General features: G+C 36.8%; 1 protein-coding gene across 1 annotated transcript; it reads left to right on the top strand.

Annotated features, from left to right (window-relative positions):
- The first annotated feature begins 10,180 nt into the window (after window positions 1-10,180).
- Window positions 10,181-12,600, top strand: LOC110642673 (uncharacterized). The gene is made up of 4 exons (XM_021794779.2): window positions 10,181-10,416; window positions 10,910-10,972; window positions 11,078-11,354; window positions 12,205-12,600. The coding sequence occupies exons 1-4, from the start codon at window positions 10,243-10,245 to the stop codon at window positions 12,519-12,521; spliced, it is 831 nt and encodes a 276-aa protein (XP_021650471.2). The 5' UTR covers window positions 10,181-10,242; the 3' UTR covers window positions 12,522-12,600.
- Window positions 12,601-14,735: the final 2,135 nt, after the last annotated feature.

The raw sequence follows: 14,735 nt of genomic DNA on the forward strand, positions 1-14,735 counted from the left end.
GAGGCCTAGAGCCGCTCAAGTAGAAGAGCGGCTACCCACGATTCAAACGATCTTTCATGGCACAGGTCCCATGGACCCCATGGCGCCTACTCTAGGTTCTGCAGAGAACCATCGACATGATGGCGCGATATGGTCCACCCTCCACAAAGCAGCGATCCACCGCACCAAGAGGGAACCTTACAAACAGATCATAAATTTTAAGAAGTTGGTGATTGGTACATATGATGTGTCAGACGATGCATATCTGTTTTTGGATTACTGCAGACAGCAGAAATTAAGTCTGATTGGTGATAGAAGATTGATAGAATGTATGCAACACGTCATGGGGCCCATGCCTAGGCAATGGATGAATGACTACGTGTTACCCCGGATGGAGGGTTTGACATGGGCTCAGTTTATGGAACTTTTTATCAATCGGTTTGTGCCAGAAAGCTTCAGAGATCAGAAGCAGTGGGCCTTTGAGGCCTTAAGACAGAATGGCAGGTCTGTAGATGAATATGCTACAGAATTTCTGGAATTGAGCAGATATGCCCCTACAGCAGTATCTACAGAGACTATGAAGGTGAAAAGATTCCTAAAGGGGCTTGACAGGAGGTATGCGAACTGCCATGATGTCGGATCGCTTTTGATGTGGTGGTTGATCGAGCTGCAGATTGAGATTAGCTATCTTGTGGATGACAATGAAGAGCAAAGAAAAACAGAGCAGAGGGTTCCTCAGGTGTCCCTTCCATGGGTACTCCGGACAGTGGTGGCCAGGGTAATTACAGAGGAAAGGGTAGGAGCAAGAGAAGTGGTTTCGCATAATCGACCACGAGGATCTGCACTGTGGTACGGATCCAGCGGGTAGCTGGGTACAGAGTTCTGGTCCAGTTCAGGATCCTCCTTGGCACCTTGTGCACAGTGTGGAAGAGGACATTCAGGACCTTGTTTGATGGGATCAGGAGTATGCTTCAGGTGTGGCCAACCGGGTCACTTTGCTAGAGAATGCCCCATGTTCAGCGAGCCACAGATGGGGTCACAGGGTTCTGTTGCGAATGTTCCTCGACAGTTGTATCCGGGTGCTTCCAACATGGCAGGCAGTCAGTTCAGTGGCCAACAGGGCCGAGGACAAGGGGGACGTGGATTTGGAGGCAGATCAGGAGGTAGAAGTCAGTATCAGGGTTCTGCCACTCAGGGTAGGGGTCAAGCTCGGGTTTTCACCCTGACCCACCAGGATGCTCAAGCTTCAAATGCAGTTGTGGCAGGTATTCTTCTGGTCTGTTCTTATGAGGCTCGTGTTTTGATAGATCCGGGTGCTACGCACTCATTTGTCTCCCCTGTGTTTGCCATGAGGTTGGGTAGAAACCCTACAACCTTAGAATGCCCTTTGTCGGTAGCTACCCCACTTAGTGACAACATAGATGTAGACATGGTATTTCCGGGCAGCCCAGTGGTAGTGGATGGAAAGATCCTCCCAGCAGACTTGGTTCCTCTACCAGTAATGGATTTCGATGTAATCCTGGGGATGGACTGGTTGGCAACTCATTATGCCACCTTAGACTGCAGGAACAAAGGTTTACTTCCACATACCGTGTGGAAGAGTTTAGCTTTGATGGTGACAGAGCGTGGCTCCATATAATTTGGTGTCGTGATTAGTGCGGAAAAATGTTGAGGCGTGGATGTCAATGGTATTTGGCATTGGTGAGAGATACATCTGTAGAAGGTGTCGCATGGAAAATGTTCTGTTGTCGAGAATTCATGGATGTCTTCCTGAAGAGCTTCGGGGTTGCCACGAAAGGGAATAGAGTTCTGCATTGATGTTATTTCGGTACAAACCCCATATCCATGCCACCTTACAGGATGGCACCAGTGAATTGAAAGAGTGAAGGAGCAACTACAGGAGCTTTTGGACAAGGGTTTCATACGTCCGAGCACTTCACCACGGGTCCTCTGTTCTATTTGTGAGAAAGAAGGATGGGTCATTGAGGTTGTGTATCGACTACAATTTGAACAAGGTGATTGTGAAGAACAAGTATCCACTTCCTCGGATCGATGATTTGTTTGATCAGCTCCAAGGAGCTAGATTCTTTTCCAAGATAGACCTGCGATCAGGCTACCATCAGTTGAGAATCAGGAATGGGGACGTGTCCAAAACGGCTTTCAGGACAAGATATGGTCAGTATGAGTTCTTGGTGATGTCTTTTGGACTCACTAATGCACCAAAGACCTTCATGGACTTGATGAGCAGGTGTTCAAGCCATTTTTGGACCGCTTTGTCATCGTATTCATAGATGACATTCTGGTATACTCTCGGACCGAGGAAGAACACGTGTGGCACTTGAGGATGGTGTTGCAGAATTTGAGGAAGCACCAGCTATACGCCAAATTTTCGAAATGTGAATTTTGGCTAGAAAGCATCTCATTCTTGGGACACGAGGTATCAAGTGACGGTATTCAAGTGGATCCCAAGAAAATTGAAGTCAGAATCGATTGGCTTAGGCCTACAATCACCGAGGTGCGAAGTTTTGGGTTTAGCCGGCTACTCTGAGCGTTTTGTGCAAGATTTCTCCGGGATAGCGGCTCCCCTAACTAAGTTGACCAGGAAGAATGTTCCATTCATTTGGACAGATGACTGTGAGGTGAGTTTCCAGAAGCTCAAGGAGTGTCTAACCACTGCCCCTGTGTTGACACTACCTGTGAGTGGTGAAGGATACGCCGTGTACTGTGACGCCTCCAGAGTTGGCCTAGGGTGTGTTTTGATGCAGAATGGAAAGGTAGTGGCTTATGCTTCAAGGCAGCTGAAGAGGCATGAGCAGAACTACCCCACCCATGATTTGGAAATGGCGGCTGTAGTCTTTGCACTTAAAATCTGGAGACACTACCTGTACGTTAAAGTGTGCGAGATATACACCGACCACAAGAGTTTAAAGTACATCTTCCAACAGAGGGATTTAAACTTGAGACAGAGGAGATGGATGGAGCTTCAAAGACTATGATTGCACCATCGGTACCACCTGGAAGGCCAATGTTGTGGCAGATGCCTTGAGCGAGAAAATCTTCAGCGGTTTGGCGCACATTTCGTGAGAGAAAAGACCATTGATTCAGAAGTACATGAGTTGATGGATCAAGGTCTAATCCTAGATCTTTCGGATGAGGGGTATTGTTGGCTCACTTTTGGTGAGGCGGACTTGAGGGACAGAGTTAGAGTTTCCCAGCACAGAGACCAACAATTGATGAAGATCATAGAAAGAGTACAGCAAGGTGAAGGTGGTGAGTTTGGATTTGCCAATGATGGCGCCCTAGTGCAAGGTTCTAGGATATGTGTGCTCGATGTGGACAACCTCAGAATGAAATCATGCAAGAGGCACACTATACACTGCATAAGATTCCACCTGAGTTCCACCAAGATGTACCATGATGTGAAAGATAGCTACCGGTGGAATGGCATGAAGAGAGACATAGCGGACTTTGTGTCCAAGTGCTTGACTTGTCGAAGGTGAAGTTTGAACACCGAGACCGTCAGGGAAGCTGCAAGAGCTCCCTATCCCAGAATGGAAGTGGGAAATGATTACTATGGATTTTATGACTGGGTTGCCTCGTACCACGTGAGGATATGACTCGATATGGGTAATTGTAGACCGCTTGACCAAACAGCTCACTTCTTACTCAGAAGACTACATACTGTGGCACGGTATGCCCGGCTCTACATTCGAGAAATAGTCGATTGCATGGAGTTCCGGCTTCCATAATATCCGACAGAGGCCCGATTCACTTCGGTTTTGGAGAAAGTTGCAGGAGGCACTTGGCACCTGATTGAACTTCGATCTGACCTTCCACCCTCGAGACATGCAGACAAATTGAAAGGACGATCCAAACATCGAAGACATGCTTCGCATGAGTGTCTTGGATTTTGGAGGTCGTGGGATGAGCGACTAGCTCGTGGAGTTTGCCTACAACAACGATTATCACTCCAAAGATAGGGTTGGCACCCTATGAGGCATTATATGGAAGAAAGTGTAGGTCTCCTCGTGTTGGACAGAAATGGGGAAGCGAAGGTGCATGATGTAGACCTAGTGCAAGACACTTTGAGGTAGTTCCTTTAATCGAGGAACGATCGAGGCGGCTTTCGATGAGATGAAGAGTTATGCACCCCAGACGGAGGGATGTGGAGTTTGCGATGGCGACTATGTATTCCTGAAGGTATCTCCAATGAAGGGAGTCATGAGATTCGGAAACAAGGGCAAGTTGGCACCTCGGTATATCGGACCTTTTGAGGTTACTGATAGAGCTGGAGCAGTTGCCTACCGGTTGGAGCTACCACCCAACCTTTCTCACGTTCATCCCGTGTTTCACATCTCCATGCTCAGGAAATACATTCCTGATCCTTCTCATGTACTGCAGCCGGATGTGATAGAGCTAAAAGAGAACTTGACATTTGAGGAGCAGCCTGTAGCCATAGTGGACTACCAAGTGAGACAGCTGAGATCCAAACAGATCCCTATGGTTAAGGTTTTGTGGAGGAGTCAGTCAGTGGAAGAGTGCACCTGGGAGTCAGAGCGGGACATGCGTAGCAAGTACCCTTACTTGTTCAATGCATAATCATGTGTTTTATTCTGCCTTGTGTAAAAAATTCGAGGACGAATTTTTACGTAAGAGGAAGAATGTAACACCCCAAATTTTATTATTTATGAGTATTTTTGATATTTTAATTTTATTTAAATTTTAGGAATTTTTTTGAGATTTTTCGGATTTTAAAAATCGGGTTCGATTTTCCGAAAATATAAACTTTGATGATTTTTAAAAATTAATTTAAAGACCACGTGGCAAAACTAAAAATATATTTGGAGTCTACGTATTTTTCTGAGTTTTACGGAATTTTTTCGGAATTTTTGGACCTCGTTTTCGGTCCCGAGGCAGAGTAAAAATTCAAAATTTTATATTTCGAATCGAACCGGCCGAATCGAACCGGACCGGATCGGACCGGTCGAATCGAACCGGCTCCCTTTCCTTTTTCTTCTCCCGCGCGCGTCGTCCCTCTCTTTTCTCTTTCTTTTCTCTCTCCTCCCCTCCCCTGCGCGCGCGCGTCGCTCCAGTTTCTCCGGCCAAATCCGGCCGATCCGGCCACCGATTGGACCGGGTCTTGTGTCTAAAATCATCTACTCGGCGAGAGCTTTCCATAGACACCAAGAACGCCGAAATCCATCGAGCGGTTTGTCCGATTTTTGCTCGGGAAGATTTTAGCCCATTTCGACTTTTGGGCTAGATTTCTCGAAAACCGTGAATCCCACGAGGAAACCGAGGCCACCAGCACGCTCCATTCGTCGAGAGCTTCGCAACGACATAAATTTCGAATTTTTCCGACACCGTTTTTCGGTGGGTCCCACGGAACTTCGCAGTGTAATTTCGAGCATTAAATGAGCTTAGAAAATTCTGAAAAATTTATGTGCTAACCCCCGTGTTATGGGCTTCGTGTAGGTATCCTCGATTCGCGGAAATTCGACAGTTGACCGGGTCTGCAAATTTGGGCGCATGCGGACCGTGGCGGAAAAGTCTCAGAATTGGGCCGAGGTTTTGGCTAGCCCCCCATTGTCAGACGTCCCGAGCGCGTCCCCGAAGTCGGAATCGGCAAAGGTAAACCCGAACCTAGTTTTTACGTAATTTTCTAGTGCTTAAATAGGATTAAAAATCCATAAAATATTCGTGGTAGCTTAGAAAATTACGATTCTTTTTGCAATAGCTTAGTAATATTGCTAAGGACCGCGGGGCAAAGTTTTATAATTTTTAGAGCTTGTTTGGGCAGTTTTGCAATATGATGAATAATAAGGACTAAATTGAAATTTTGCGTTTTGTGATGGTTGATTGATTTGATGGGAGCTGGATGGGCTGTGTGATATGATTGAGTTGATGTATGGATTGTGAGTATAGAAGTGCGTTTTTAGCCCTTTTGCGGTTGGGTAGGTCCTAGGTATAGGGAGACTCTGCGGATTTTAAACTACGACTTAGGGCGTAATTGGTCTTTTCTTTATTTGTATTGAGTCGATTGTATTAAATAAATGTAATATGATTGTCAGTGAGCGGATGACCTTCTTCCTCCGCCCGCCCACGATAATTTGTCGTCAAGTCCGTGAGTAAAATATTAATTTTAATTATAATTTCGATATTATTATATGTTCAAGATGCCCATGCATCACTTATATGCATATATTTATGTAGTTAAACTCTAGGCACGATTTATGTTGCATTCATAATCATTGATGTACCATGGATGTTGTTGTGGTAATTTGGAGCAGCAGCGTGCGTTGGCGTGCGTGTGATGTGGTGTGGACTATGGATAGGACGGGGTAGTCACGGCTTGAGTAATTGGGACCCGTTCCTTCGAGGGGTAGTCACGCTTGAGTAATTCTGGGACCTCGATTTGGTTATTAAGTGGAAGTCCGAGCTTGAGTAATTCGGGCACTGTGTTGGATTTAAGAGAGTCAGATAGGGATCACTCTCATATGTTATGATTGATACTACAGGTGTGTGAGTGCTCCAAATTACCTTTTGATGTTATGATGTGAAAATGTTGTGTATGTTGCATTTCACTCTACAGGTTGCATTAGTTTCAGATAGTTATAGAGATTATAGTTAAGATTGATATTTTACTCTCTGAGTCGAACGCTCACTCCTGTTCAAAAATTTTTACAGGCCACAGGAGGATATTTTGTTCTGGGTTAACCTGCCTTTTTACCTCGCAGGTTGTTTATCAATATTGTGTAATTTTAATTACTCCTAGAATTTCCGCATGTGTTAGCAGTATTTATTTGAATTTGGTCTGTAATATTTTTATCATGTTGGACCTGTAAACTTAAATATGTTATGCATGTTGATGGATTGGATGAGGGAGCTGAGCTCCCATTTATTTTATGTTGATGAGTATGTGGAGGGTGAGCTGAGCTCCCCAATTGAGTATTTATTGTGTTTACAGGTCGGGTGAGTCGAAAACTCCCCGTTGGAAAGTCCATTTTATGGCCGGACTCTGTCCATTTGTTTTCTTGAATTTGGGCCCAATGGGCCTTAGAGTTGGGTTAATGAATAGTTAAGGCTTACTACGGGCCTCGGGGGCTTTAGGCTGGCCCAGGTCCTAGTGCCGGTCCGGCCCATAGGTTGGGTCGTGACATATATATATATATATATATATATATATATATATATATATATATATATATACATGTAGAGCTTAATTTATCTTAATTATAAGAGTATATAATTTAATATTATCTTTTATTTTTCTTATTTTTTTTAAAAAAATTAGTCATAAAACATTTTATCATCTTTTAATCTTAAATAATTCATTATATTTTTTACTTCTTATATATGTATCATTTATTAAAACTATGTAATTAAGAAATATGTAGGGTAATATAATATTCTTATTAAGAAATATATAATATATTTTTGATATTAATAATATTATTTTAATATTAATATTATTATTTTTATTGCTATTTTTAATATTAGAAATTTAATATTGCTTTTTTTTTAAAAAAAATGAACATTAGAATGGTGTAGTTCTAGGTGTAAAAAGCGAGATTCCAATTGAAATTAGAATCAAAATTAAAATCAAAACAGAACTGAAATTATATTGGAATTTGTTGTGCATTGGGAAAGCATGTAAACAACAAACAAATAAAGTAAATATACAAAATACTAATATTTATATGTTCATCCTTTTAGGGTTATATTTATGAATATTTCATCTTCCACTTATCATCAATAAAATATTATCAACTACAACTTCGAAACTATATTACCCGTTAACCTAATTATATTAGTTAGTTCTTACAGTCTCCTCTAATATAACCAAACATATTTACAACTTTAACCGCTACACTACAAAGAGTGTCTTCAATTACATGGCTAATAGCCCTTTCACCAATAGATAAGAATCCATTTATTTTGAATTCTATGCCTTTTTTCTACCTAAAGTCGAAGCCTCTTTTCTTTCATGGGACTGCAATGAACAGAGCTCCTCATCAATGGCCAAAACCAAATTTTCAATAATTGACAAGACTACTCTCTACAATGGGTGAAAGCTTCTCTCCATGGATAAAGTCACTCTCTATGGGCCAAGCCGAATGACCTTTCCACCATTTTCAAATAGTGTTAATTCCTTCAATCCTAATCTGATTAGGACTTCCACTCAATAATATTAAAATAATAGTTCTATCCTATACAGCAAATATTCCATCTACTTAGTAAAGGTCTTTCAAATCAATAAAGATTTTGAGTCATAATTCTAACAGAATCTTACTGAAATTGCTTAGAATTAAATTGGAATTGGAATTGGAATCAAAGTTTGGTTCAAAGTCTGATTCCTAAAAATTAAATAACCAAAAGTTTGATTTCGATTCAAATTCTTAGCTAGAATTGTACAAAAATGGGAAATGAGCACCCCTAACTCTAAGCAATGGGCTTATGGATGTCTCTTAAGGGATAAAAATGGGATTTGGCAAGGTGGTTTTGTGGCTAGCTTTGGTTCAACGTCAGTCAGTGGCGAAGGGAGGAGGGACCATAATAGTTTATTTTGTTTTAATTATTGGCCTCTCCAAATAGTTTACATTGTTTTATCATAATATATGTAATGTGATGTGAAAACTTGATTAATATCCACAGAGTATTAGGAGACCATGAAGTGGAAATTGTATCCACAAACTACCCTGGGAATCCACATATTATGTCAGCAGCAATTTGCATCCCTGGAACTAGTTCAGTCAAGGTATCCACAACAGTCCTGAACTCACTCACATTGCCTGAGACAACAAGAGCAGCCATACAGTTAAGATCATAATTTTATGGGAATCCTTGAGTAGAACCTTAAGTAAATTGATCATTACAAGGGAATGGTTTGCAGGAAGGTCAAGTTTACAACAGCATTTGGACTTGCACTCAAAACAAAATCATTCCCAGATTGCAGAGACAGATGAAGAAAAGAGTATACAGTCGGTGACGCAAAACTTCTGCTATATCCTTCAAGCGCTCAAACGGGAGCATTTGTCATCCCAATTCGAAGCACAGTGCTTGCATCTAGGAGTGTGCATTCGGTTCAAACCGAACTAAATCAAATCAAACCGAATTAAATCGTGAAAACCAAATTATAAATTTTAGAAACTAAACCGAACTGAAATGGATAAAAAATCGAATCAAACCAAACCGCTCTATTTTGGTTCGGTTTGGTTGAAATTGATCGGTTTTGATTTTTGATTGATTTTTTAATTTAGACTTGATTTTTAAGTTATTTGGTCTGATTTTAATCTTGGTTTGAACCTAATAACTATTAATCAATGAAATTAAACAATTTATATATATATAATTACATAAAATTTATAAATTTCCCATAAAAATAAATCAATTCAAAAATCAATAAACTATTTGGTTCGATTCGGTTTAAATGATTTTTTCTTTTCAAAACCGAACCGAACCGAAATAACTGAAATTTATATAATACAAAACCGAATCAAACTGAATTATTTTAAAATTAAAAAATCAATAAACTATTCGGTTCGATTTGATTTAACTGATTTTTTCTCTTCAAAACCGAACGGAACCGAAATAATTGAAATTTTTATAATACAAAACCAAATAAAACTGAATTATTTTAAAAACCGAACTGAATTATCGAATTAAGATGATTCAGTTCGATTTATTCGAATTAAAATGGATAATGCTCACCGCTACTTGCATCGGCTGGAAGCTCAGCAACAATAGCATTTAATAAAGTAGGAATATTAACCCCAACGTCTCGACCTGCAAAATTTCAGCAGTCCCAAAAGCATCAATGTGGTAGAATACAATTGGAATTCAACTAGACAACTTGTGTAGGTACACTACTCTTCTGAAAGTCATAATAAATCTTGGACTCTACATTATAATCTACATGAGTGATGTCCTAGAAAATAGTGGGAAAAATCACTCTTTCATACAATAAGAATTGTTTTATGAAATTTCCTTTATCTGAAAGAATTTTAACCATCATTCTTGTTTTCCCCATCTTGCTAGGTGGTCAATTATTCACTTATTATTTCCATGCAATATCCAGCGGTTTAAAAGCCCTGGATCTTAATTAACGCGAGAGTTAATTTACTATAAGTTAATTTTATATTTAATAATCTTACCTTATTAGTCCTGTCGTTGTCCTTGTTCTAATAGGAATTGGAGAAGGGACCCATAACTATTTAAGGCCACAAACCCTATACGTATCTTCATATCGCATAGCATTCTATCATGGAAGGATCAAGATCACCAATAGCAGTCGAGGTTGATAATCAATATTCACAACTTGGTCTTGTTCTTCCTGCAAGAAGAATGCAACTTCTCCTGGAGCAGGTCACCCAAATTCTTCCTCTAATCCCACAAGAACCAAACACAAATAATCTACAAGAAGCAAATCATCATATGGTGAGTTTATTTTTTTATCTTGCTGATCAAATATACTTATATCGAGCAGTTCTTGATATTAAACTATATTTATACTTAAACTATTACAGATATTTTGATAAAACTCCATAACCGTGCTCTACTCTTTAAATGGTTCACACTCTTAAGAGTCTGTTTGGTCGCTGATAGTTTCAACATATTCTTATAAGGCTCCTGTGGATTTGATTTGTTGAATGTAACAGCATATTCCTACGAGGGTTTGTTAATCGGGGTTTAATTGGAATTGATCTCGCTAGATTTTTCCTGTATTATTTTAATTTTAATAAAATTATTATTATTATCAGAAAAAAAAATATTAGAAATTACTAATTTTCTGGGCTCTCATCCATAAATTTGAGCTTTTTATATATATTTTGTGGGCTACAGATTGATTTAAAATTCTTAACTAGTTCTTGGTTTTAAAATTTTTAATGTGCTGTAATTGAATTTATTTTTTTTTTCCCGATGTTTGCAGCCATTAACTTTTGATGAGTTCTTGAAATCTTTGGAGGAAGATAAATTTAGAGAAGAATATGTGGTGAGTTGCAGAAGCACATTCAATGTATAAATAAACAATTAATTAGCATCTTTATTATCCATAATTTGAAGTTAATTAACAAATATAATATCATCGTTTTTGCAGCCTTCTTATGGTTATGTGGAAACAAGTAAAATCTCATTGAAGAGGAAAAGGGAATCTCAAAATTTAGGTGATTTTGAGAATATCAGTACAACCTCAGAATCAAACGAAACAATCTTGAAGATTTTGGAAGAATCTTACAATAATCTCCTTAACATGTCTGAAGTGGAACACAAAGAAGGAACTACCAAATATGATGCAGAATTGAGAAGAGCAACTGAAGAGTTTATGAAAAATTCATATGATAATCTCCTCAATGGGGTTTCAGAATCATCCAAAGGTATTATTATTCTTCTCTGATATCTGTTAGCATTTTTTTTTATAGGTAAAAGACCTATTTTGACTCTTAAAATATGAGTCCTTAAAGTATTTCGGATTCAAACTACTTCAAATAAATAAAAAAAAATAAGCCTTTAAAATTTTAAAAATAGATTAGATAAGTTTTTTATTATTTTAGGAACAAATAAGCCCTTTAATTTTTAAAAATATTTCAAAACAGACTGAATTATAATTTAACCAAGGTCGTGCACGAAGATCTTCTAGTGCGCGGGTTCTCATCATCAATAATGTGTATTTGATTTGCAACATCCCAATAAATATCTGCTGCATCATGAATCAGATTAATAAATTGTTCTTTGTTGAATGATTCAAGAAACTTCTCTATAGGCTCATTATCTTCGTCATAATTTTTATAGAGAAGCAACTTAGTAAGAAATAATGTATCAATCTACTATAAGATGCGGCAAATATCCATCGGAATATTACAAATCAGATAAACAGAATTAGTGATAAAAACCACGTGCATTAGAAAATCTTCATGCACAACCTTTACTGGATTTATATTAGAGGTAAATTATTATTTAGTCTTTGTTATTTATTTTTAAAAGTTATAAAGAACTTAGTTGTGCTTGTTTTATCTATTTTTTAAAATTTTAAATACTTATTTAATTTTTTTTAAAAGTTAAAGCGTTTAATGAAATATGGAAATATTAACAAGTTGTGTGATTATTTGGCATAACTTAAAAGGGTCTAATAAGCCTTTTGCCTTTATACATATATATATATATATATATATATATGCTTAATTTTCATTCTAAATATCAGCTAATAGATGATCCCATCACTTTCAGGATCCATAGAGAAAGACTTCGATGAGCTACTGCTGAAGCCTATAGAGAAAGACTTTGATGAGTTACCATCAATTTCAGGATCCATAGAGAAAGAGATTGATGAGTTAGTGCTGAAGTCTATAGAGAAAGACTTAAATGAGTTACCATCACTTTCAGGATCCATAGAGAAAGACATTGATGAGTTACTGCTGAAGTCTATAGAGAAAGACTTTGATGAGTTACTGATGAAGGACTTGCCTAGTTCGCTAATCATAGGGGGAAATTTCACTGAATCACATAATTTATGTAGTAGTTGGGAACCTCATCTTAAATATTAACCTTGGTTGATAATTGTTTTCTAGCACACAGAAATGCTAACTGATATCCATATAAATGTGGATTTTAAATTTTGGTTATGTTACAAAGGCTTTATGAGAAATTGCCATCTGTAGTTTAAGCTAATGAAATTGTTTTATGATATATATGATTATAGATAAATATGTAATTTGATTTTCTATTATATTTTTATATTTATATAATTATAAATAAATATGAATGATGTAAAGTGATTTAATAATCCAGGGAGCAAATTGAATTTTTGTACAACCTTCAGATGTCAACGAATGCATTTAGCCAATACATAGTATACAGGTGATGTGATAGAATGAATTTACTTAATTAAAAATCTCTCTTTATGGAAAATTGAATATATTATAGCTCAAGTCTTGAGTTCAAATATCTATATGATTTTTTTAATAAAAATAAATTTATCATAAACGTTAATTAAAGCCATAATATTAAAGATTTTATTTTATTTTATTTTATTTTATTTTTTAATTCCATGATTGAACCAGAGCCCTCCTGCATTGTCATAAATCTTTTTTTTTTCTTTGTTGATATGGCATAGTCCCAACTCTCAAGATCCCAGTTTGGGTAAATCTTTACTGAAAATGAAATTAAAAAAAAAATATATATATATATATATATATATAAATTAACTCAATTTTCATATAATCGTCTCATTTTTTTATTTTTTAAAAAAAGTAAAATTTTGTTTTCAGTTAAAAAAATAAATTCTCACTTATTAGATTTTTCAAATATGAAATTTGATAAAAATAAATTAATTGAATTCAATCCTAGTAAAATTCAATTGAAGCCAAACCAAAATCCTAACCAACTCAAGCCAGCAATGTGTGCTCCAGGCTCTGGCTTGGATCACAAGCCAATCATTGGTCTGGATGGATGCTGCTTAAAGATCTTTTGTAAAGGTGAGTTATTGTTTGCAGTGGGGAGGGATGGGAACAACACCATGTTTCCTATTAACCCTCTGTTTGGATATGGGGAAAGTGGGGGGAAAAGAAAAATAAGAGGGAATTTCTACTTTCCCTTGTTTGGCAAGTGAAACTAAGGCAACACAGAAATGGTTCTCAAGACACTTGAAAACGGAGCTAACTAAGGAAGCAATTCTGGAAATGTGCAAAAGCAACATACCTGAGGTATTTCTGTGATCAACTTGAAAGGCTGGATGAGATTGCTAGTGGATCAAACGGAGGCCAAGGGGAAGCATATTGTTATCGTGTTGGAAGACAAAAGGTTGTATGTTATGAATAATTTTCATAAGAAAAGGGCTGATGTTATTGGGAAAATTTTGCCTAAATTTGATACATCTGGATCAAAGATATAAATATGTGAAACCTATGTATTTAATAAGTAGATTTAATTATACATTTTGTATCTTAGATTTATAATAGGCCAAGTTTAAATAAAAAAAATATTCTGATGTTATAGAATGAGTGTTGTAATAAGCTTTGTTGCATATTTGCATATTTACTTAATTATGACTTAATTAATATGTGAGGTAATAGGAGAATTTTACATATAATCTTACAAGAAGTTAATTTTACATTTAACCCCCTTTTGATTGTGGATTTAGGTTTCCTTGTCCTTGTAAAATTAAGTATACTAACTACAAGCTAGGGGTTCGATTTGATTGGATTCAATATGTTTATATAAATCAAAGCAATTAAAATGGTTTGGAAAGTGTTGGAATCAAAACCAACGAAAACAACGTATTCAGTTTTTATAACAAAATGAGTAACGTATTCAGTTTTTATAATAAAATGAGTTGGATTTGGGTTGGGTTTGGTTTAATAATTTGAGTTGTGTTTTTTTAATTCTTTGTATTCATGTAACACTTTTTAAGGTTTTTTTTATAGCTAAACTCTTACTCATCATATATTAAATTGAATAATTAAAATTATTGATATTTATTAATTAAAAAAAAATAAAAAAAAATAAAAAAAAATTAATTTCTTAATTTTTGTACCTAATTAAGAAATCAAATAATTTAGTCTAAAAAATTAAGAAATTAAACTTTTTAATTTTTTATTTAAATTAAAAATTCTAAGAAATTTAGCCTGTAAATTTTAATTTTTAAACTAAATTAAATTTATCCAATAAGTACAATAGTCCAAGAATAAGGTTAAACATTTTACCTTTGATTTTTATTTTGCTGATCAAATATATAAATCGTATGGTGAAGTGTGTGTTTG

Source organism: Hevea brasiliensis, chromosome 16 (assembly GCF_030052815.1).
Source record: "Hevea brasiliensis isolate MT/VB/25A 57/8 chromosome 16, ASM3005281v1, whole genome shotgun sequence".
NCBI lineage: Eukaryota > Viridiplantae > Streptophyta > Magnoliopsida > Malpighiales > Euphorbiaceae > Hevea > Hevea brasiliensis.